This window comes from Brachyistius frenatus, unplaced genomic scaffold (genome assembly GCF_029030835.1).
Source record: "Brachyistius frenatus isolate BFR_SWC_R1_liver_20210118 unplaced genomic scaffold, ASM2903083v1 Contig_146, whole genome shotgun sequence".
Classification (NCBI taxonomy): domain Eukaryota; kingdom Metazoa; phylum Chordata; class Actinopteri; family Embiotocidae; genus Brachyistius; species Brachyistius frenatus.
The window spans coordinates 141824-166573 of NW_027210745.1; the positions used below are offsets into that span (position 1 = coordinate 141824).

At 40.9% G+C, this 24750-nt stretch overlaps 2 protein-coding genes across 2 annotated transcripts; both read left to right on the forward strand.

The window, feature by feature from the left end:
- Window positions 1-375: 375 nt before the first annotated feature.
- On the forward strand, window positions 376-11273 carry miga2 (mitoguardin 2). Its single transcript, XM_069715681.1, has 16 exons — window positions 376-447; window positions 1244-1509; window positions 2204-2414; window positions 2506-2621; window positions 2740-2860; window positions 3458-3585; window positions 4313-4430; window positions 4598-4704; window positions 4836-4948; window positions 5485-5557; window positions 6643-6729; window positions 6832-6930; window positions 8260-8394; window positions 8484-8537; window positions 8629-8745; window positions 9625-11273. Exons 2-16 carry the CDS (start codon window positions 1414-1416, stop codon window positions 9823-9825), a joined length of 1776 nt encoding a protein of 591 aa, XP_069571782.1. The 5' UTR covers window positions 376-447; window positions 1244-1413; the 3' UTR covers window positions 9826-11273.
- A 13-nt stretch (window positions 11274-11286) lies between these two features.
- Window positions 11287-19541, forward strand: dolpp1 (dolichyldiphosphatase 1). Its single transcript, XM_069715682.1, has 9 exons — window positions 11287-12471; window positions 15093-15310; window positions 16064-16164; window positions 16264-16348; window positions 16909-17008; window positions 17238-17336; window positions 17801-17929; window positions 18093-18182; window positions 18965-19541. Exons 2-9 carry the CDS (start codon window positions 15235-15237, stop codon window positions 18999-19001), a joined length of 717 nt encoding a protein of 238 aa, XP_069571783.1. The 5' UTR covers window positions 11287-12471; window positions 15093-15234; the 3' UTR covers window positions 19002-19541.
- Window positions 19542-24750: the final 5209 nt, after the last annotated feature.

Sequence of the window (24750 nt, forward strand, 5' to 3'; positions counted from 1 at the left end):
TTTTTTATGCAGAAACAAACGCACCCCTGAAAGAGCCTGTTTTGATTGCCAGGGCCTTAGGCACGTAATCACTTCAAGAAATATCAGACATTGTGACAAATTTCTGTGTCTTTCCTGCTGTTTTAATTACGTTTTTACAAATAAACGCACCGCCGAAACTTTCCGAGAGTCTCTCGGTAAAGGGGCGGGACGATCATCTCGAAAAAAAAAAAAATCTACGATCTGATTGGATTCTAAAATCTCACGCCCCTCCTACCTTTCCTCTGATTGGTCGATAAAAAAAAGAAGCCCTCTGTACTCCTCTCCCGATTGGCTGGGAGGTTGTTTCAGTATTCCTACACGCTATAGGTGCGAGAGATAAAAAAAATAAAAAAGAAAGAATCTGCTGTGCGGCTTTCACTGACTGTGACACGAGAATGTCCTTCCCGGACCCCTCGGATTCTCACGGTACGTAGCTGAAGAGGGATTATGTTATTAGCTGGTGCTTGCGGGATGAGCTGTGACACAAAGAGCTTGAAGACTGTGTCACTTGTAAACATGTGACGCCGTGATGTTGAAACGACAGGTCAGGCTGAGCTAGGCTAGCCGGAGGAGCTAGCCGACGTTAGCATTGCGTGCTAGTGCTGATTTCGGCCTAAACGATAAGAGCTCAGACTTGTTATGGATTTTTTACCTAAAAGTTGAAAAATGGTTTCAGGGTGGATTCCCGGCCTCGGCTTCTTGAACGGGGCTCACAGCCTCGCCTTCTCCCTCCCTCGCCTTATAGCCCAGTCTCTTTTTGAACGAGCAGTCCCTTCATCATCATCATCAATACTTTGTCCCTGTCTAACCGGAACATGTGTTTTGTTGACACCAGAGTCGAAGTTGAATTTGACAGCTTTGCTTCAGAGAGAGGGGGGAAAAAGTCTGCAGAGTTTTGTTACGCCGAGGCCCCCCCCCCACCCACCCGCTGTCTTGACATGTAGAGCAGCTGTGGGGCAGGCAGGCTGTCTGCACACCAGACAGAAGAGCTGCTGCAGGTAAGTAGCTGGCAGGATGTCAAGTTGCTCTGCTGCTTAACAGTTAATGCGAGAGCTTGATTTCTCCAGGTTTAGGCCGTGTGAACTTACACAAGTTCATTCTTTCTCGAAGCTGAGTGGGAGCAAACAACTCTGTAGTGATCATTGTGCGTCCTTACCAGAGAAGGCTGCCACACACTTAAGGTCATTTCCAAATCTTGTGTTTTTATTTTTATCCACCGCAGGTTAAAACTACAGTCGGCCGCCGGACCGGTGTGAAGCCCAGGAGCGGAAGACTACGGATGGTTCATCACCGAGCCCTCAGCTGGCTGATCGCAGCGCAGAGAGGACGTTTCACCGTGGGTGAATGTAAAAGAGCCCCGGGTGGCCTGAGGGCTTTTTTTTTGTTTCTGAGATGTCAGTCAAACGAGCAGAAGGGATGTCCCTAGCCCAGGCTTTGGCCATGACTGTCGCAGAGATACCAGTCTTTCTCTATTCCACGTTCGGGCAGGTAAACCGCTTTGTACACTCGCCCGCATAGTTGGATTGTTTGAAGTGGGGTTTGCACGAGATACTCATCGGTAGTCGGTGCATTGCCTGCAATGGATGTTGCACGTCCCCCAGTTGGAAAAGCAGGCATGGAATTTAAGCAGTGTGATGCTGTGAATGGGGTCAGCAACAACACGTATTTTAGCCACCTTAGTCACATGGTGTGACTGTGGTGTTAGTTTGGATGTGAACTGATGTGTTAAAACGCTGCCAAATTCCCACAATAACACAAACAAACTGAACATTTGAGGCCACTATTCTGTGTGGTAAAATCACTGGTTTTTTTTTGTGGTTTTTTTTAAACGAGTCTGGCAGCTTTGAAGTGAACCATATAAATGCTTCAGTTCCCCTGTTAGAAAGGGCTGTTAGACTGGAAGGTAAAGGGATGAAAATAAGCTAAATATATGTCAGTTATATAAATATTGATGTTTTATTTCAGGTGGCTAAAATACATGTGCCTGTTTCTTCAAACTGGGCACTGCAGGAATAATTATATGTACTTCATGCTACCCCACTTGAAAAAGAAATACAAAGTATTTCCTTTGAATTAATCACTTATCACTGTCTTCTGAAAAGTTAAAAAAAAATTATATGTCGATGTCCTTCTAATGACAGCTAATGTTTGGTTGTATCCTCCCTTCCTCTCCTGCTCTCAGTCCATATTTTCCCAGCTCAAACTCACCCCCAACCTGAAGAAGGTACTGTTCGCCACGGCTCTGGGCAGCGTGGCTCTGGCTCTCACTGCTCATCAGCTGAAAAGGCGAGGAAGAAAACGGAAGCAGGTGACACAAGGGAAGGAGGGCCAGAAGACGGTGGGGATGCCGGAGGCGCTGATAAAGACGGGAAGACCCTCGTCATTAAAGAGAGGTGTGCTGAAATCATAGCTTTGTTTTGTGGTATGTCGCGTCTTCCAGCATCTGCTCAGATATCTTTTTCTGTTTGTGTTTTTATTGGACAGGTCAGTTTACTGGTCGACAGATGATGAGTCCCAGCACGCGGAGCAATGACACCATGAGCGGGATTTCCTCCCTGGCTCCCAGTAAACACTCCAGTTCCTCACACAGCCTGGCATCTGTTAGTTTTCAGACTCATAGTTTTTCAAGTTTTTGTCACTTTTGCTCGTCTTGTCCCGTCAGTTTTTCTTTTTCCTGTTCTGTCTTTGACGTGTTTTTTTTGTTGTTGTCTGGCATAGATGCGAGTCCCAAGCTCCCCGAATCAGTCTGCCAATCCATCCATGCCGTGGGAGGCAGAGCCTGTGGTGGAGGAGTTAGGGGCAATGGAGGATGCTAATGCAGAGAATCTCTATTTATTGGGTTGGTATTTACCATGACGTGTGGTTTTATAAAACATGTAGTATACAAGCTGTGTGTGAAATTCTGATATTGTATGAGACATATCATCCAAGATGAACCATGGGTTGAAAAGTACAATTATCTGTTCAGATAATTAACAGCTGTTAGAAAAAAAAAAAATCAAACAAAAAAATCAAATGGATATTGGCTGTATTGGCTTAGTAAAGAGGATGATATTCGGTATTTAGTATGATCTTTGCATCTTCCGAATATCTTTTCCCCATATCCTGTTGATATTATCATGCTATCCGTCATCATAAAACGGCATAAAAAAAGCAGTATCAACTTGAGTTTTTAAGTGACTGTTAATAATGTTTGCCGAAATTGAGGATATAATGGTGTAATTGTTGGACTTTTGGACCCAGAGTGTTGTAGTTTGGCAATTGGATTATGTTGCATGAACAATGTGGAATCAGCCATCATCCTCATCTGGAACTTTTATTACCTCAGGTTGTTTTTAATAAAGTAAAACTTGATGCAACTTTTACCCTCAACGTTTTGATTCTCCAGCTCACGAAGAGACAGTTTATTTCAGTCTTATATCTCTTTTCCTTGTAGGAATGGAGCTGTTTGAGGAAGCGCTACAAAAGTGGGAACAGGCGCTGAACATCCGCCATCACACCCACTCGACCTCCAGCAACAACAGCCTCGCTCTGCAGGGGGCAGCGTGCGGCGACCTCCCCATGGTAACCATCAAACCATCATTACCAGTACAGACGGCTTGAAACTCTCGTGCATGGTTGGATTATTTCCAAATCAAGTACCGCAGTGGTTCTCTGATGGTCTATTCTCATGACCCACAAGTCAGCATTAAATTTAACTACAAGTCAAACAGGTTTAAACTGTGTATGCTTATAAAATTTCAAGAATCTAAATTGAACTGTTTGAAATATGAAACAAAAAGTCAGATTTATCTTGAATTAAATTTAAAAAAAAAAAAGATTTATCTAATCCCAAACTTTTACAAATGATAAAATGAGAGCTAACTGCTGATGTTATGACTTACGTTTTGGTTGTTACTGTCGTGACAACGCTGGCATCAGGTGTGCTGTGCCACTGTCCTTCAAAATAAAATCACAGCAGCAGAAATTCTGTAGACTTCAAAATAAAAGTTTGCCCTTTCCCCCCCCCCCTTCATTTTTTTTTATTTTTTATTTTTATTTTTTATTTTTTATTTTTTTAGGACACACCATTTGCATCCCACCCATAATGGCCCTGCGACCCCATTTTGGGTCGCGACCCACTGGTTTAGAACCACTGAAATACAATATTTTTGAATGGTGTAGCTGGAGTTTAACTCACTGTACCTGTTGTTGATTTGCTCCGAGGTGACATAGAATCAGTTTAAGACTGATCCTGAATGTGAGCTATTTATGAAATAATATTGAATTCACCTTTTCCTTTCGGTTGCAGGTTGAAGCCGGTAATAAAGTGTTTGCCGAGAAGTTAGAGACACTGCTGCACAGGGCGTACCACCTCCAGGAGGATTTTGGCAGCAGCATCCCAACAGACAGTGTGCTGGCAGACTTCGGTGAGATTCGAGTTTTATGAAGAAGACCCTAAAAAAAACAGTTATCAATCAAGGAGAATAAAAGTTGATTCTAATCTGTACATACAGTTCTACACGTGCGCTTTTTTTTTTTTTTTTTTTTTTTTTTATCTCGCATGGGGACTTACTTTGTCTTGTTCCTTTGGCAGAGAGTGAAGGAACTCTTATCTTGCCTCAAGTGGAGAGTTTCCACAGACTGCAAGACGATGACGCGACTACTGTAACCTCGGATGACTCCTTCTTCTCGGCTGCAGAGGTCGGTTCCTTTCCTCTGCTCTCTCAAGTCATTTGTATCAAGCACTCAAGCACACACACGCACGCACGCACACACACACACACACACGAGTACACGTGAACTGTGCACTGAGGTGTGTTTTATATGTGCAGCTGTTTGATGCCATGTCTGTGGAGGAGGTCTACCAGCCACTGAAGCCAGCAGCTCTTTATGAAGAGGCCTTGTCTCTGGTCCGGGAGGGCAAAGTGTCCTACAGGTCCCCGAGGTAACTGTCAAGTGTCACGTCTTTATTCAAGTAACTTCACTTACTTAACTAGAGCCAAGATAATTGACCACATTATCCCAGACGCTGCACTGGCCACCTGTATCTTTTAGAACTGATTTTATAGTTATTTTATTTGTTTATGAAGCTTTAAATGACCTTAACCCTCCTACATTAATTATCTTCTTTCATTTTATGTTCCTGCTGGATCACTGAGGTCTTCCGCCGCTGTTCTTTTAAATGTTCCTCCTCTGGTCCACAAAAGTTCCTGTGAGAGTGTCTTCTCTTTTTATGCCCCTAGACTGCCTCTGGAAATATAAATGGCAAAATTTCTCTGTATTTAAAAAAAAGAAAAAAAGAAACAAAAGACTTATCTGATCAGTCTGGCTTTTAATTTGGAGTAATGTTTATTGTCTTGAATTTTAAGTTTTAATTATTTTTTTTCATCCCTGGTGTTTTGATTTTAACTCAAATGTTCAGCAGAAGAAAAGACTGAGGCTCTGCTGAGTTTAACACACTTCTCTCTCTTTTTTTTCCAGGACTGAATTACTTGAATGTTACAGTGACCAAGACTTCCTCGCTAAGCTTCACTGTGTGAGACAAGCATTCCAGGTCGGTTTCAGCTCACTGTTCTCATTATTAGATTGTTAGCAGTCATTCTGATAACCTCCTTCAGTTATAAAGACGTTTTATATGGTTTAAAATCTCAATTGTTTACAGTGATTTTCTTCTTCTCATACTGGTGACTCCTGCTTTCTACGGTGCATTGTAACACAACCAAGAAAATGTACACCTCTGTGCTCTTGAAAGCGTCACACTGCAGCAGTACTACTGGTCAAAAGCTCCAAAAGGTAGCTTGCAATGGCAGTTATTTTGGTTATACACTAGCAAGGGTAAGGTTACTTTTCCCACATGTGAAACTCTTAAGTTAGCTGTGAAAAAGTGGTGGAAAAAAATAAAGCTTTTGGCTGATGTCTCTTCGAGCAGGAAAGCTGTCTTAATGATAGTCACTTAAAAGCAACAGTTAATAACACACTGCAGTTGCAAAATATTGCAGGAATACATGATGAGAGATGATGCAAGTGAAAAATGTGGCTCATTATTAGTCAGAGTGGATTTCAGAACCAGGCGTTAAAATCCGGTGTAATCAGGTCATCTGAGGCGCAAACATGCAGTATCTCTTTCTCGAATCATCATCTCTGATCTCATCCTGTACATGTAATGAGACTCCTGTAGAAAACCTTCCTCAAACCCAGCTTCTGCTTCTGCCTCTGTGCAGCTGCAGTTTGAGCAGCACCCGCAGGCAGCGCGTCGGGTTTCCTTGTTCATCCTCACAAAAGCTACAAGGTCAGATAAAAAAGACGGCAGCTGCAATCAGAGCGGGTGACTCACCGTGTGCCTTACACCTGAAAAATGGATGATATTGTGGGTGTTTGTCTCTGCTGCTTTTCTTCTTCTTTTTTTTTTAATCAAAATTTAAGCCTCTGATTTCCGTCACATGTGGACAGTTGCACAGCTGGAGCTGAAGGGAGCTCTTAAAGGGAGCTGAATGTTGTTTTAAAGCATCATGAAGGCGGCGTTGTAAAATACATCAGCGCTGTAAAGAAATCAGATGCATATTGTCTAAATTAACTAAAATCTACGTGACAATTACTGCAGAAATAAAACCTATAATGCCTTTTTTTTTTTTTTTTCAGATCCTGCTGTTGGATGAAACTCACCGCACTTTTTTCATGGAGACCGGGAAGCAGATGATTGTCGGGTTGATGGTAAAAGCAAACAAGGTGAGACGCGACTCATCTGAATCCTCAAACATGAACTTGCCCTGTTGACTTATTTACACAGCTTTAACTGATTATTTTTTTTTTTTTTTTGCTCTAACCCAGAGTCCCAAAGCCTTCCTGGAGAGCTATGAGGACATGCTGCTTTACACCCAGAGGGAGGAAACGTGGCCCATCACCAAGCTGGAGCTGGAGGGCAGAGGGGTGAGTAACGCTGTCATTCATGTCATGCTAATAAGTCACGTCTTCGTCTGCTTCTTCAGCGTGTGCCTGGTAACATGACTACATTTAGGTACATTAGTTAGATCGTGTGTGTGTGTGTGTGTGTGTGTGTGTGTGTGTGTGTGTGTGTGTGTGTGTGTGTGTGTGTTTACATTGTCGATCTTAACCAGGTTATTCAGATAAGATCTGTCGCCATGCAGTATTCATCCCCTGTTTAATTCATGGGAACAGGGAGGCTCAGTCACAGTATGTCAGGTTCTTGTCGCAGGGTCGGCTCTGCTCACTGTAAAGATAGTTTTTTGGGTCATACTGCATTTGGCTGGCTCACTGATGATCTGGTCGTAGTAATCAGTGGCATATTGTTCACAATTGGAGGCCAAATAACAAGCATCAGAAAACTTTCAGGGTGTTTGTTTGGCTGTTTTATCAGCCAAGAAATAGTCATGATAGAAATGATGAAATTGATAAATTGCTAAACATTTCTTTTTAAAGCAGGCGTAAAAGTACAGTTCTTGCACTGCGATAAGGAAACCTCGTTTTCTCTGTCAGTGTAGCGAAAGTTTTTGACTTGCAACCAAAGGGGCCTGATTTGCAATGAAAAGTTTTTTCACACAACAAAGAGGCTTTGTTGGCAAAATCCTTAAATCTGTGACCAACAAGAACAAACCTGCGAGGGATTATTTGTTTGTAATCCATTTAGTTTTATTAATCATGAATCATCAGGTTTTTACTTACTAAATAGATTTGTTTTTGTAGCAGTACAAGAAATACGCCTTTGTGACTGTGTTTAGGCACATCGACGTGTAGATATGATAATCCATGTGTGTATGAACGACTTTATATACTGTATGTATACAGCGAGCGTGTAAATGTGAATCCAGTCAACAATCACTCTGTGACTTTGTTTGTGCAGTGAAACATGAAAGTCTGATTGACTTCAGGTTTGTAGTTTTTATTTGTGAATTGCCACATTTCTCGGCTCATCACCGCCACCAACTGTTGATCAGTGGGATCGCGTGAAACCAGCTGCGGGACCTTTGCGCACATGTGGTTGTGAGAATGCAACAGATACAGAACAAAAACCGAATTGCACTTTTAAAAGCCTCCATGGTGGTTAAAAAAAAAAAAAAAGAAAGATACTTTTTTAATAAGATTTAAATTACATTTTGTTATTTCGTGTACAAAGACCCTGAACTCTTCTCTTCTGTGTGTCCTTGTCCAGAAGTACAGCAACGCTACGGCAGCTAAATACATAGCGATAAAGAGTAACCGCTGTCCTGTGTGTGTGTCCTCGTGTCCGGATCTCTGCAGGTTGTGTGTATGAACTTTTTCGACATCGTGTTGGACTTCATCTTGATGGATGCGTTCGAGGACCTGGAGAGCCCTCCCTCCTCTGTGGTTGCTGTGTTGAGGAACCGCTGGCTCTCTGACAGCTTTAAAGAGACGGTTAATTTATACACGCGCACATACACAAATTTCTTAAGCCACCAATAAGTAGATATTTCTTGAATAACAGAGTTGTGTTTTTCTGGTAGGCTCTGGCCACGGCTTGCTGGTCCGTCCTGAAAGCAAAGAGGCGTCTCCTCATGGTGAGTTTGAGCTACTTTGAAAAGTTGTTGCTTTGTTCTTAAAGTTTACATGTTTGATTCTAACGGTTTGTTCTCTTACTGCCCCGCGGAGGTTCCTGATGGGTTTATCTCCCACTTCTATGCCATATCAGAACACGTGAGCCCAGTTTTAGCTTTTGGGTTTTTGGGCCCCCGGCAGCACCTAAGTGAAGTGTGCACCATTTTCAAGGTAAGAGCACAGAGGGCCGAGAAGTTTGTCACAATTTTAAAACGCAGGTCTGTGACTAGTTTGTAATTTAAAGGTTTCATATATGAAGTTCAGTTTCCTTGTCATGGGGAGCTCTCAGCCTTAAAGCTTTACTACATAACTTTTACATATCAAAGAACGTCTGTTACATTCACGCTGTTTCCAAACGAGTTCAAATAGATAATTCTCCCTGTGCCTACAGCAGAGCCTTTGACGTAAGCACATCGTCAACAGTGTTTTGTAATCACTCATACAGGCAGAAGAGTTTCCACTTCAGGTTCGATAAACAACGTTATACTGCGGTTTTATACACCCAGTAAAATAAGTTATCTAATTTCTTCTGTGGTTCTGGAGAAAGATGGCAGTCAGGTTTATTTCAATGTTGGCTTGGGGCTTCCAATTTATAACATATATAACGTTAGTTAATGAGATGCAAACAGTGGGATCCAATGTTTGGGACGTGATTCAAATCAGATTAAAAAAGTCCGGATATAGGAGCCTCTGGCAATTTCATTTGGAATATTTTTTTTCTTTAATCAGTTTTTAATAACTTTACGAAAGTACAGTTGTGGATTTTCACAAAGTGGAGAGGCTTGCAGAAAGAGAAATAAAAATAGAGTCGTGAAAATCAAATCTACATCCCATTGTGCTACTCAATAGCATCTTTCATTAGCCTTTCTGTCTTTCTGTTCTGTAAGTAACACAGCCTCTGTTATACATTCGTAGTCTCCAAACTAAACCTGATGTGTTTTCAAGATTCTTCAGAGTTTTCACAGGCTAAGTAGTTAGTTCCCCTTTAATGTTCGACTGGCCCTGCTATGTACCACTTCCTGTCATTCCTTTCTCTCCTTCCACCTGCAGCAACAAATCGTTCAATACCTTAAGGATATGTTTGACCACGACAAGGTCCGCTTCACCTCTTCCCACTCCTTGGCCGAGGATATCCTGAACCTTTCCCACCGCCGGAGTGAGATTTTATTGGGTTACCTGGGAATCAATAGCCTCCTGGAGCTCAACGGGACCCTGCCCGGAGACGCAGAGGGCTCTCTCGGGACCCACTGAGACGACCGGGGTGCCGCTGAGGGCTTCTCTGGGCTTGTACGGGCCAAAAAAAAAAGCATCGGGAACGACAAAGGAGTCGCAGCTCAACGCTTAATCTACTCTAAGGTGTAACTGAGTCATGCTGCTGTGATACACTGAGAACCAACGTAATTCATGTATTCATCTGCTTTCATTAGGATATATTGTCACCAGGTCTGCAGTGTCACTGGTCCCAACGAGGGAGACTGTTTGGATGACATGATTCCACCGCTCCTCTTGTGTTGCTGCTCCGTTGCGTATCAAGAACGCAGGCTGCAGTCATGTAATCACAGACGTGTGCGGACTCGTCGCTGCCTTGTCGGGTGACGGGGATGCTTCTGAAAAAAAAACACACCTGACCGACTCCCAACACGTGAAAACTGGACCTTCGACAATGATTACTTCACATGGATCATCAGAGGAGTGTGAACAAGATGGGATGTCACAGTCTTCATCATTATGTGAAAAGAAACGGTGTGAAAGTCAATGTTGTGTTACTCCATGTTTTGTATTAAACCAGGAAGGATATTTGTTAATGGTAGTTCATGGGAACTTTGGCCAACTGAAGACTGGTGCTGCATGATGCAAGACAGGAAGGGTTTGTCTCCTTACTTGTCCTTAAATCCTCTTTAATCTCCAAGATCTTTTTTTCCACTTTGGTTTAATCAAGCCGGCTAAAACGTGACATATCTGAGAGAGTGTGTTAAATGCATTATATAAAATCAGTGTTTGGCGTGAACACACAGAAGTTGAGTTTTCCCAAAGTTGTATTTGACCTCAGACTTTGTTCAAACTGTCAGTCCAAAGCTGATTTTTGTTGTTGTTGTTGTTTTTGTGCATGTCCAATCTTGCTGACTGATGACCCGCATTATATACGGCAAATGAAACGGTCTGTATCCGAGTAGCAACCCGCATTTTTCAGTTTTATCCACGTCGGTTGCCACAGTAATGACATTGTGCCTGAAAGTTGTCGTAGTTGACATAAACAAATCAAAGTGAAGGGTAATGAAATGGGTTGTCTTGTTTACCACATGGCAACGTGGAAGCTGCAGGGCAGGTTTTAAAGATGTAATGTCAGATGAAGGAAGCTTTTATGCCCCGAGTTGCTGATGATGTAACCGGCCGGTCTCGCGGTCCAGAGAACAGTGTGGTCCAGATACAGCAGCTGTGTGCAACTAGCGTGCTTTCTGTTCATGTGAACTTCAGGCGGCATCAAAAGTCACAGACTAAAAAAACACCAAATTAAATCTCAGATCGGAGCAGTCAGACAAACAAATTAGCAAAAGTGTCGTTTGAATCATATTTCAAACAGATGTGTTTTGATACAAATTTGTAAAAAAAGACTTTTCTTCAGACTTGCTTCTTATGATCAGACTCCAGTTACACATAAATCAGATTTTGACCGACAGTTTGAACATTAGCCGTCGTCCTCCCAGAAAACACCCCTCGGACATGCATGCTGTCAGTTTTCATGACACAAAGAAACTCCCACTACAAATAACAATACCAGGTGTGAAAATATCTGCCTGAATACAATTACTTGGAAGGTGTGAGAAAACAAATATCTTGAACAGTGTAACACTTCATTCAGTTCACTTGAGTGCTCTCAGGGAACAATAAGCAACCTGAAATCAATATTGGGGACTGCAGTACTTTATTTTTATTTTTTTCAAATTTTCATAATTAATGTGTTTTTCAACTGGGTGTGATGCTTGAATTGTACAACTTGCTAAAACTAAATTCACTGATGAAAAATGAAAATAATGACTGAAATGTTTTAAGCAAAATTATCCAAACATAACTTGTATGAAGATGAAATGGAAATCTGTTTCTGATGTGAAATGCCTCCTGAGGATGTTTGTTTTTCCAACTTTAAAGCCCACTGGCTGGAAATGAATATAAAATGCGTAATGAGCCTTTATCACAGAGCAGACATTTCTGACTTTCGATTTTTGACGCGTGTTGCCACCCTATTGGTGGCTTTGTTGTGTTTACGTGTCCCCGTAAGCTGCGACAAATGAGCCAACATGCACAACGGACTCTTTCCAGTTACTTTTAACTTGTCAGAGCAGGAAAAGCACAGTGGGACTGTTTAACATCACTGATTGCTGCACTCCATTCGTGTGCGCCGGGGCCCAGATATTGTGCACCGACTGACGTGGCTTACGGGGACACATAATGGAGTGATGTCATCCAGGTCTTTGTTCAAACCTGTGCTTTTCAAACGGGTGACGAGTCAAAAATGTCTTCAGTGGAAAGAGGCCCAGGATAAGGTTGTACAAAAAAACAAGAACAAAAAATGTTGGTGTCAGTGTTAAAACTGCCTAAAAATGTTCCATCACTACTGTATTAAAAACAAGCTCCTCCCTCAATCTTCTCCCAGCACACCTCAAATGAAACAGTGCCATCTAGTAGTCTTAGCGAGAATCTGTCTGATCTAATGGACATCTGTATTGAAGAACAGGGCATATGAACAGTTGGACTGCAATCTACCCACAACTGATCACAACCTTCCAGTTCTGTCCGTTTCCTCCGTGCTGTCAACTTGTTGGAGCGCAGAGACGCTGAAGGGGCTCTAAGATGCCAAGTTAGCGCGGATAACACCACTACTGTAAAGTCAGATTTGTGGTAAGCAGACTGTAAGATTATTTATTATTAAAGGAAGAAGAGTGTTTATGCTTTTGTGGGATAAATTTGTCCAATCATTTTGTGTTTAGTTTATTACACCGATTAGCAGAAGTCTGCTCTTTGTCCTTCTCCTTAATGTAAATGTGTGTTTTTTTGTGGCATTGATAATCCAAATCCTGCTCTCAAATTTGTTTGGGGGCTCTTTAAACTGCACAAGCCGTGTGAGGAGTCAGTATCGTTGGATCACTTGTTTTATGTTCCACAACTGTAAATGGAGCTTTTACAAGAAATGGTTTGGTTCCTCGTTTGTCAACAGATGAGCAGCTTTGTGTTTTTAAGCATTTTGCACTTTAGCAGAAAGACGATGCAGAAATGTCCAATGACCCATTTCTTTTTGTGAGTGAAGCTGTACAAGCTGTTTGATTATTTGCTACATCACAGAACTAACATATTATTGATAATATAGAACATAAACACTGTACAGTAGATCAATTATCTTTCCCAGAAAACTATATTAGGGAAACGGTTTATTCTGGATGCTATCATAAGGTTTTGTTTTAAGTGTCCGTCTTTAAATTGTTCACATTCTCCATTTTTACCTGCGTGTTGTCCGATCCCTGATGATCTGCTTTTTAAAAACGTGTCCCTGCCCTGTTTTTATCTCTGTAGTTTATATCATGCAGGTAAATGCAGTCATGGAAATAATGTTTTTAGTCCTGTGTTCACAGATGAACTGCCTTTGCATGTTAACCGTGTAGATTCTCTGATATGCATCAGTGTAACATGCAACATGTAGATGCAGACTCAGCCTATAGTTATTGTAAGTTTAAAAAAAAAATATCCCAGTTTGAAAAAAAGCTAAAGAAAATATTTAGGAATTTATAATCATTAAGAAAGTTTCAAATTTAGGCATGTAGTCTCCTACTTAGAGTATATTCAGTACATTATAGAGTTGAATAAGGATTGCAGACGGCCAAAATGTGGAAAGATTTATTTTTCTTCTTGAAAGTCACTGTTGTACATGACAAGTGTCCTATTCATGCCTTTTATCTTTTCTATTGTTGTCTTACAATGCCAGCACAAACTGTGAATTTATTTTAATCCTCCATATTAAATGTTATTTTTTCTTATTAAATCAACATGTTTTTGATCCCTTTTCCCAACTGATGACAACTTGTTGTACTTCATGCTCCAGTAAAAATCACACTTTCATATTGTTACTGTAAAATACAAAAATGACCAAAAAGCAAAGAACATAGTTTGTCCTGAAAGAGAGTATTTAGTGAGTAAAATGGATAAAAAGGGGCTTTACGCTCATCTGATGTTGCTAAATTGTTGGTCGGTAATGTGAAATTGTCCAGAAGGTGGCAGAAACAGTCTTTGTTTCGAAGCATTTGTTCTGCTGCAGCTTTAAAAATAAAAAAAGGAACAGATTAACAGTTAACAGACTGTATCAAACATAAACTGAGCGTCAGTGGACCAAAGCAAAACAGAAATGGTAATGCTCGAATCTTCTGGAAGGTTGTAATGCTCAGTTTTTGTTGAAAGTGTTTTCGAAACGTCTTGGTGATCGTCATTTTGGAGGATTCAGTTTGTGGTGCTGTTAAATTGGGCTGGATCCTACCGAGTAGGGTGGACAAAATGACATGGACACCTTTTAGTAAAACTATTTAAGTAACAGTACCCGTTTGGTCCCTCTGACTGATATATATGACGTCATTAGATTGTTAATACTGAAGCATCAGGGTGTAAGGAGCACGTTCCTGTTACTGGAGCTAATCACTTATAAAGTTTTACACACAAGGACAGCAGAGAAATCTGAGGGGAAAGAAAACAGAAGAGAGAACAAAGTTCTGATCCACAAATCTGTTTTCAGTTTTGGACTTTTTGGTAAGTTATTGGATCATTTGAACATTTCATGAAGCAAAACCACGTGAGACGTTTTGACATCTGACATCTTAAATGTGACTCAGACTACACACTTTTTTTTTTGTAAGACGTCAGGAGTCAAAAACCCCTTTGGATAGCTGTAGGCTATTTTAAAAGGTTGTTGTTACTATTGTAAAAGTAACTAAAGCTGTCAAATAAATCTAGTAGAGTAGAGAGCACAGATTTCCCTTTGAAATGTGGAAGTATAAACTACCTCAAAACTGTATTTATACATGAGTAAATACTTAGTTACTTTTCACCACTGATCTTATCCCAGAAGATGAATCACTATTTTTGATAATTGTTTTCTGGCAAATAAAATGACCAAAAATTAGGCTATCTGAATCCCAGATTCTTAAATGTGGCAATATGCGGCTTTTTGTCATTTATGCATGACAATATCACTGACATGTGTTTTGTTAAGATAGTGACAGATCCCCAAGAGGTACAGAGCAATTTAATAAAATGGTTAAGGTATGGTAACCGAGCAATCAGGACTTATTGATGACCCAGGAGGTGAGTACTTCCATGTCCAGGCCTAATGCATAATGATTAAACAAAATTATCATGAAGAAGCATTTTTTTTGTGTGTGTGTGTTTTTTTTTTTTTAATGAATGCAGTTTGCTGCTTTAATGTGGAGCTCCGGACTTTTGTGTTCTTTGTTCATTCAATAATTCTTCTCTATGGGCAGAGCGTCTCCTCTGCAGAGGGCTGCTGTGATTGGTCGGCTCCTCCGCTGCCGGGTCCCATTTAAACGCCGAGCTCCGCTCCCCATTGGCTGCGCACGCGTCTGAGGCGTCGCAACTGAGACTGCCCGGCTGTGTCCGGGTAAGATGGCGTTGGAAGAGCAGTGCTCGGCACCACCTCGATGGCGGTCCATATCTCTGACACACGTAGAGTTTCCGGAGGGTACGTACACGCCGCGTCTTTTGTTTTAACTGTCGAAGCCGCTTTTTTTTTTTTTTTTAACCCCGCCAAAACTGCGGGGTCATTTTTCCAGCCGCGCGTGTTGTTTTTTTTTTTTTTGTCGCTTACTGGACGGCCACGGCCGTTGGTGTGCTGTTGCCAAATTGTGAGCTGCTGTTGAAGCTCGGTGCACAGCGGGGAACGTAAAACCCGGACTGCCAAATTGTGAGACGGCGCCGCATGCGCAGTTTGTCTGAATGTCCACAATGAAGGCTAACTAGCCTGTTAGCTGTCTTTTAATATCGAATTTGATATTTTCTCTGGTGAATTAACGAACGCGCCTACACGATTTATTTCACTAAATTATAGTATTTCGAGCATTTATGACCGTTTTGCAAGTAACGACCTATCCCCCCCCCTCCTCCTCCCTCCCGTGTAGCATTGTAGCCAGGACAGTTGCTAACGTTGCTAGCCCCATGGCCTGATACTGATTAGTGCAACTTCCATAAACCACATCGCAGCCACGTGTCCGACCCCCCCCCCCCAAAAAAAAAGATGAAATAATGTGTATTTTTTTTAAAGTTTGAAGATTGTTTAACTACTCCTCCACACCAGCTTCCTGTCTGTACTCTCAGGAGCCCCCCCCATCCGGGTTCACTGGGAGCCTCAAAGTGTCACTCCCACCAGGGCTACGTGACGTGTGTCTTCACTTCAAGACTGTGTCTTTGGGTTTTTTATTATTATTATTTTTTTTAGGCGATCTGACGGGACAAGTGCTGGCTTACATCAGTCTCCTGCCCATAGCGGTTCTTGTGGGATTCGTCACACTGGTAGTGTTCAAACGGGAGCTGCACACGGTGAGTCCTGCACAGGACCTGCTGGGCGTGAAGCCGGTTTTTTTGTTGGTCTTGCAGGAACCCTAACGTTGGCATTTCTTGTTTTTTTTTTTTTTACAGATTTCCTTCTTCGGCGGGCTCATCCTGAACGAAGGCGTGAACTGGCTGCTGAAGCACATCCTCAGAGAGCCGCGCCCCTGCGCAGGTGAGTGAGGGAACGAACCGCTGTTCCTCAGGGTTGGACAAAACACCCCCAAGATACCCAGAGTATCTTCTTCCGATATCACCGTATCCACTCAGAAACAGAACATCTCCACTTCAGCTGTCTAATTTAACTGTGTGATGTTATAATAAGCAGCTGGTGTTCCTGAGTTCTGCAAACCAAATTTAAAAAAAAAAAAAAATGCAACAAAAAGAGCTTTATCAACTTGTGTCATGGTCATTTGTGCTGGTTTGAATAGTATTTCTGTTACTGAGGCTTAAGCTGTATCTAAAACGGATACGCTAGTCACACTAAGTCATTTGTAGATATAATATGCAGATAAAAGGTTCCCACGGTCATGAAATTAGAAAACAAATAAATAAATGTTTTCCTGGCCTGAAAATGCTTCTGCAAATGGATGACATCACCCATCCTTGGACAGATATTTATGTATAAGGTACTTTGCTTGTAAACCAAATGGCTTCTAAATTTCTAAGAAGATGTCGGATGAACTTCATGTTGTGAATGCGATGTTTATATCTGGTTTTGTTGTCTCCTTGCAGGGGCTCACACAACTGTGCACACAGAGTATGGGATGCCCTCCAGTCATTCCCAGCTCATCTGGTTCTTTGTTGTTTACTTCTTTCTTTTCCTTTATTTAAGGTGAGCTCTTTTTTTTTTTTTTTTAATTTTCTTCCTGTTTGGGGAAGATTGAGGGGTGCCTATTCTACAAAGTCAAATAGTTTTCTGTTAGTTTCTTCCAGGCTATGAATTATAATTACTGCATGATTATGGGCATATTTTTGGTTCTTGCTCTTTCATTCATGATGTAGATGCGGTGGTGTGAACTCTTTAACTGATCTCTTTTCTCTCTCTCTCTCTCTTTTCCCAGAATGCATCAAACGAACAATGCTCGATGTGTGGACCTGCTGTGGAGACACATACTGTCCATTATCCTGTTGGGCACGGCCTTATCAGTCTCGTACAGCAGGTAAGAGCTTCATCTGCACGGCAAACCTTTCCAGACGGATCCTAACGTGAATACAGAAGACGAGAACCTTAACGTTCAGGAGCAGGCTTTCTGATTCATGTGTTTTTGAGGTTTTGGTTTCATATCATAGGCTCAGAGGGCATATTAAAACATTTAAAAAGGTTTTTATTTATACATAACCAATATAGATATGAAAGTGCTTCTTTTTTTTCTTCTTTTTTTTCTGATGTTTTTGAACCTTGTGAAATATTTTAAAAACATGTGGAGGTCAGTTGTTAGAGAGGTGAATGAGAACATTTGAATATTGTTGAACCAGCCTGCTCACATGGTGGGGAAAAAAAAGAAGCCATAATTGTTTTTTTTTTTATATATATATATATATATATTTTTTTTTAATCGACTCAACACAATTTGTTTTCTTGCCCACTGACTGTTTATGTTGTTGTTTTGTTGCTCAATCTCAGGGTCTACCTGTTGTATCACACCTGGAGCCAGGTCTTCTATGGCGGTGTGGCCGGTAGTATGATCGGTATAGTTTGGTTCTTTTTCACACAAGAGGTGCTGACACCATTATTCCCCAAAATAGCAGCATGGTAAGTAGTTCTCTCATTTTGTCTGCTTCCTTCCGGTGTCACAGGGGAGAACAACTCATCCTTAGCCTGAATTCATGGATAAAACTGCTCCATTATGGTTTCCCTGTTAATCTGTCTTTTTTTATTTAATTCTTTTTTTTTTTTTGCTTTTCACTATCAATAGGCCAATATCAGAGTACTTTCTGGTGCGAGACACAAGCCTGATCCCCAACATCTTGTGGTTTGAGTATACAGTGACCAGATCAGAGGCAAGGTAAGATGCGATCGCTGTGACGTCATCCACAATCATATCAAAGCCTGGTCAAAGCAGGAAGTTTTCACATTCTGATGATGTAGGCACTTCTAGAGGCTTGTGCTGCTTTTCCACCACATCGTATGGCTCAACTTGACTTTTTTGGTTTCCCATCAGTTGTTGACAGTATCTGGTATTTTTTTTTTATTTTTTTGGTATCTCTTTACCGAGCTGAATCATTTCTGAAACCTGACCGTAAACAAAACTGCAGACCACTGATTGGTCGGAGATAATCCTCACCGCGTTGCTATCGTGTGACACGGTATATCCGGCACAAACCCGAGTCCCACGCTGCTTTATTAGAAGTCGTTCTTTTTGTTTTCTTTGCACCACTTAACCCTTAAGAACCTCATCATGGCCAATTAAAGAGGTGACTGAGCTCTAAAACTAAACTTAAGTTATTTGCTCAGCTAATAGCTCAAGTTTGTATTTCTCAACCTGAATCATCCAGATCGAACTCATTTTGTTTCTGGCGCAGATTTTCCTTAATCATTTTTGTGGGGTTGAGTGGGTCGAGCCCTGCGCCGCAGTGGATAAGTGAACTGTGTGAGGGGGCGGGGCTCTGAGCGGATCAGATCTCAGCTCATTGTGTCTTTGGTGCATACGTGGAACTCACTACTTGTGATGGGATCACAATGGACACGTGTTAATGGCAGGTCTGCACAGGGCCTTCGTGAATGTTTTACTTGTTATGTGACGCACTTCTCTTTTTTTTTCTTTTTTTCTTCTTCTTCTTCTTCTAGGAACAGACAACGAAAGCTTGGAACAAAACTTCAGTGATCGACAAAGTTCTTTTGTGAAACTGGGTTTCAAACCACACACACACACACACACACACACGCACATTCTCGTGTACACGCACACACAAATGCTCACTTGACAAAAAAAAAAAAAAAAACACACTGGAGAACCATCTTTTGGACTGACGTGATTGCAAGGAATAAAGGGCAAAAAAAAAAACAACAACACGTTTACAGGTGGCGAAAGAGTGCCTGGACCTGGCCCGGAGCCTACAGCCTGAGCAAGTCCGTCCACACGCCTCTCCTCCTTGTACAGCTTGCCCAAAATGCTCTTCAGTGCATGCAAGACTGTGCAAGAGGCATACTATTTAATGATAGATTAATATATATATATTTTGCCTATAAACGCACGCTGACAGTAACAGTGTACTGCAAGAGATTCAAGGGGCCAAAATGGAGGCTTTGGTCAAGTTTCAAACCAATTGGTGGGTGTCATTGCAGCATGTATTAAGTGATTTCTTTAAAAAAAAAAAAAAAAAAAAAAAAATCTTTCTTTTAAGATATTAGGGTGGCTCGCTGATGGGAGTGGGTGGGGAAGGGGGGGGGTTTGGTTATGGCCTTGTTGAGCGTAAATGGAATTAACCATTTTTCATTTATATAGTAGATACTGAACAATTTCTAAAATTGGTTATAATGTAATATAAGTACAAATTTGCACTTTGTGAAATTTATAAGTATAAAAAAAAAATAAGACTAACACTAGTTTAATGTTAAGCTCCTCCCCCTCTTTTCTCTCCTCAGCCTTTGCTTTGTGTCTGACTGCCAGTCCTAATAATATACTAAGACTCCAAAGCGGATCTGCAAGCGGTGTAAATTTAACGTACCTTCTGTACTATAGAGCATCGAGGCTGTGGTTTCTGTCCACGTTCGAGGGCGACAGGACTGAATCACAGCAGCAGGTTTGACTTACTTTTGCTGTTGAACACACTTTGGACCGAGAAGGTGTTTTTCATAATGCCTCGCACACAGTAGCACCCCGGGAACAGAGTTCTGGGAATCAGTTTTTCTTTATATTGTTATTATTTTTTACATTCAGTTCTTCATCTTGTTTTCCACTGGTGCAGAGAACGGGTTTCTTTTGCACCTGCATTTCCGAGATAACATTCCATATCATTTTACGTGAGAAAACACGATGACTGCCGAGAGGACGCGTTTTCTTTTTGTATTATTTTTTGAAGAAAGGAGGAAAAAAAATAAATAAAAGCAAAGCCTCAGGTCGGTCGTAGCATGTGATTATGTTCATTCCTCACAGCCTACGGCAGCTGATGTTGAAAGCTGTCAACTGGGGATCTGAAGCTGATTTTAAAACTCATATCATTAGCGCCACAAAGGGAAGTAGATCTCTTAGAATTTGATTTTTTTTTATTAGTTTTTTTTTTTATTTTTTTCTTCATGTGTAACCTATATCAGGCTGAATAAAAATGTGTTTATGTACAAGAGAAGTTTCAGGTGTCGTATTTTGAAATATGTCTCTCTGCTTTTTAAATAGAGTTTATTGTGCTGATACGACTTGACAGGAATGTTCAACAAGCCGTTTCAGATTCGAGTGTTAAAGTGCTTCTTGGTACTGATGCAGATGGAAAAATCGTTTGTGTTGCTGGTATTTGGTCGTAAAGTAATGCAGTGGTTCTCAGCTGGTGGGTCATGACCGTGAGGGGGGACATTTTGAGTGGGGCAGCAGATGTTTGTGTAGTTGCACTTTAGTTACACTCTTTTTGCTGTTTATTTCATGCTTTTAACGGTGCATTACGGCACCGTGTTCTACTAAGGTATAATCCTGTGAAATATGAATGGCTCAAAACTAAAATAAAGGGTTGTAACTTAATTACGAAAGAAAAAAAATGTCAGTTCTGAGGATAGAACGTTTTGATAAAGAACGTGTTTAAAGATCACCAAAATGATTTAAAAGGTGTCCCGTGATCTCCCAAGTTTCCTGGACTCCCTAAATGCCAATCTCATGGTGGCGCTCGGAGAAAAATCACAGGATTCACTACGCAGTCATTGGTCGCAGTCAATCTGAGGACCATGAACTTCTGCACAAAAACGAATTGCAGTCCATCTAACGCTAGTGGAGACATGACTGGAACAAGAGTCGAGAAGCAACAAGGAAACTGACCCACAACGGTTCAAATGCACCACTTTCCGTTTCATAAAGACAATTCTTTTTATAAAAAGGCTAATAATAAATCGGTTCTAACCACGAACCAGCTTCCCCCCCCCCACCTCCTTTATATCACGTAAAAGTAGCTTAATGCACTCCTCTCCCTGCTCCTCACGCTCCAATGTGACTGCAGAACAACTTCTTGAGAAACACTGAGGGCCTCTCCTCCCGACGAGCGCGGCACGAAAGGAACGTCTGCCCTATTTAAACGACCCATTCCATTTTTGATTCACTTTTCAGGTCTTCCCTCAGGCTATCCCCGAGCACCCGTCGGGAGCGGGCATAGCCTAGATAGAAACTATGAAGGCCTCAGCCTATTTCAGGCTCTTTCAAGCCATTCTCTCTTTGACCTGCACTGTCTGGATGAGCAGTGAGCACGTTGGGTATGTTTAATTCTCGTCTCTTGTAGTTTAGTTTATAAAAAGGTGAAGGTCGTCATCAGCTTGGACATTTGGTATGTGGCCTACATCAGTTGCAGTTTTATGGCGAGGCTTCAGGCTCCCAGAGTTCACAGAAACGTACAACAAAGGAGGGACTGACATCTACTGGATGAAGCCTGTTAATGCACTATCGTGTTAAAGAAAAGCAGAAGGTGTCATTTGGGAATACTTTGCTGTAAAGTCTGCAGCCTCTTTAAAGTCTGTAAATGGCTTGTGGGAAAGGTAGAAATGTAAATAATGACAAACAAATGATATGTTCGAGAAAGAAGATGAGAGGATAGTTTTGGCTAAAGTCGGTGAATTTCCTGAGACACGTGGCCCATTAAATTAGAAAAGCGAATTAAAGAAAGGGACAGTAAGAAAAGGGTGAATGGGCTTCTCAAAGAAGATCACATTTGACGGTTTTGACTGGTTTCTGCCTATTCTGCTTCTCCTTAAATGCTGTAAAATCCATAATCACCACGAACCGTAAATTTTGTGCAGATAAAAGATTCCCTATTAAATTACATTAGCCTACAATAAAATAGCTTTTTACCCAGATTAAAGAGCAGTGATTTAATTATTCCGAAATTTTTATTTTAGATTGAAAATGTTAGCTTTCTGTCAAATATATTGCATTCTAATGAAATGTAATTTCACATAAACATTTATTTTGGGCCCTCCATCCAGATTCATCTTTGGTCACCTCTGTACTGAAGTATTTTGTAATACAGGGAAATACATTCATCGAGAACCTGCAGTCAAAAGTTTCCACATAAAGTCTGCATGTAAATAAATATGAGGAGTTGTGATAGTTTCAACTCCAACTTTATTGACTTCGTTGTTTATCAGGGTGGATTGTTTACAACAGCTGCATTAAAATGCCCTATTCACTCCTGTTTGACTGCTAAAAACTACAATGCCCGGCTTATTCAGGACGAATGCATTGTTTGTTACCAGCCTTTTCCCTGAAAACCATACGGCCATTTCTCATTTGAGATGAATGCTGTTCACCTACTGATGTTCGCTTTAATGAGTTCCCTGGGGAACAAATTAAATCGCTAATCAAACAGCAGCCCCAGTTTGATTAACAAGCTGTGTAATTTGTTTGTTGATTTGTTTGTCGGCATCCTGCCTGTCATGTTAATCGCTCAATGGTTGGCTGAGATGTATAAATGTTGCACACCCAGATTTCAGGTCGGCTCTGCACTTCATCAACGTTAGCTTTGCGTTTTGCTTTCCAATGACATCTAATGACAGATGTGTGCGTTGGTATAACTCAGAGCTCTGTGTTTCAAAGTTAATATGTGACCAAAAGAAAATAAAGAAACACAAATCAGATCATTTTATTTCAAGCTGCTCATTCTTGGTAAGATGACTTTAGAAATGGTGACACAACAAAAGGTTTAATACACACATCAAGTGAAACATCTGGATTGGATTTATTCATTGAGGTAAACAACCTGTTGTTTGCATTTGCTGAGTCCCCCGGTTTGCTTTGGCTCTGCAGTAAAGCTCGGCCAATCCTGATTTTGGGAATGAAGTCCTCAATGTGGGTTTTTCTGAACGCACTACCTCGACATTCATTACAACAAACATCGAAGTTGTCTTTCTAATTTGGAATTTTTGCAAGATTCTACTGAGAGTCAAGTCACATTTCTGCCAGCAGACAACTGGCAAGAGTTTCAGAGTGTAATCTCACAGGACGTTGGCAAGCAACTCGGAGTGTTTTAAGTCTGAGAAATGGAAGCGGTTCAACATCTCTGCTCAGATCTGAGAAAATTATTGTATGAAGCATGTATTTACATGTGCTGAGTCGTACCAAACACAAACACTACAGCACTTAAACGATCAAGCAAATTTCGTGGTTATTTCACAAAATGTTTTGAAAAACTTGAATTTAGTCCACCAAAAAACAAATTTAGAACAACTATAAAAAAAAAATTAAAAAAAAAATTCTTCCACTAAACTAAATAAATGTGGTTGTCACATGAGGTATGAACATACTGTGCCTCTGTAAATGGCAACAAAACGGTATTTGGACAAGTTCTGACTGTGAGATTTAGAGCAACGCACTCACATTCATGTTCATGCAAGAAATGCTCGTTAAAAGCAGCTGCTAAAGTGGCAATAACAAGGAAAGGTCAAGCATCGTTTATTAGCACAAAAAGCTCACTCTATTGGTCAACTATGTAAAAAAAAAAACAATAACTCTGTCTTCCATCATCTACAGCTGCTCTTATGGTGAAAAAGTTAATGGACTTGTGAATGAGAACAATCAGACTCAGAAAGATTGGACCGCAGAAATGTGAGTAAAATTGAGAAAACAGGCAAAGATTGCTGTCAGTTCAGGTCTAACTGATGGGCTGAAATATTTATTTTTGATAATACATGCAGTTTTGGAAATTTTGAATAAAGACAAAGGCCTATGACTCAAACCCATAAGTGCACAAGGCGGGAAGGTGGAAACCGACCTATCACAATCAATAAGGGATGTCCTCGGATGTGGTCGATTATATCTAAAATCTATACATTGTGCATATAAATGTCCTCCCTGTAATCCATCCGGGGTCCCCAACTACTTCAGGGCCCCGGCACTCTGAACCAGTTGCATTTTCAACTGTTAGTCTGTCAGCGCTCTAGTGTGGACAGAGTGACAGTTTCACCTGCTGAAACATGGAGAAACTTTTACCACAGCCACTACAGATGTTATCAAGCAGCCCTGCAAGCGAGAGGATGTCAAAGTAAATATTAAAACATAGTTAGGCCTTTAGACTCAAACATTACATCTTCAGTGAAGCCAAATAATCTTTTTTTTTTTTGTCTTTAAACTGTAAATCTATTTTCACAATATAAAACCCGACCATCTTTTTCTGGAATATTTTTGCTTTACAAGTGAGCTTCAATGTTTTTTTCTTTAAGATAAATGTTACTTTGACCGTTCTGATACAATTCAATTAATACACTTTTAGGTGTGGGTTAAGTGTCTTAACTTTTTGAGGTAACTATATGTACAAAGCAAAAACCATAAGAATTTTCTGGGTTTTATGTGATAACATTTCCTCTTCCTAGAATAAAAAATGAAAATTTGAAATGTTGGTATTTTTTTTTTTCCAGCATTGCAGCATTTATAACTCCTGCAATAACTT

What these genes read in the sequence shown, in the direction of transcription:
- miga2 (XM_069715681.1), top strand. Translation starts at nt 1,414, where the DNA reads ATGTCAGTCAAACGAGCAGAAGGGATGTCCCTAGCCCAGGCTTTGGCC. An exon ending in CGTGCGGCGACCTCCCCATG is followed by an intron (nt 3,586 to 4,312) that starts GTAACCATCAAA and finishes TTTCGGTTGCAG; the next exon opens with GTTGAAGCCGGTAATAAAGT. An exon ending in CAAAGAGGCGTCTCCTCATG is followed by an intron (nt 8,538 to 8,628) that starts GTGAGTTTGAGC and finishes TGCCCCGCGGAG; the next exon opens with GTTCCTGATGGGTTTATCTC.
- dolpp1 (XM_069715682.1), top strand. Translation starts at nt 15,235, where the DNA reads ATGGCGTTGGAAGAGCAGTGCTCGGCACCACCTCGATGGCGGTCCATA. An exon ending in AGAGCCGCGCCCCTGCGCAG is followed by an intron (nt 16,349 to 16,908) that starts GTGAGTGAGGGA and finishes GTCTCCTTGCAG; the next exon opens with GGGCTCACACAACTGTGCAC. An exon ending in TTCCCCAAAATAGCAGCATG is followed by an intron (nt 17,930 to 18,092) that starts GTAAGTAGTTCT and finishes CACTATCAATAG; the next exon opens with GCCAATATCAGAGTACTTTC.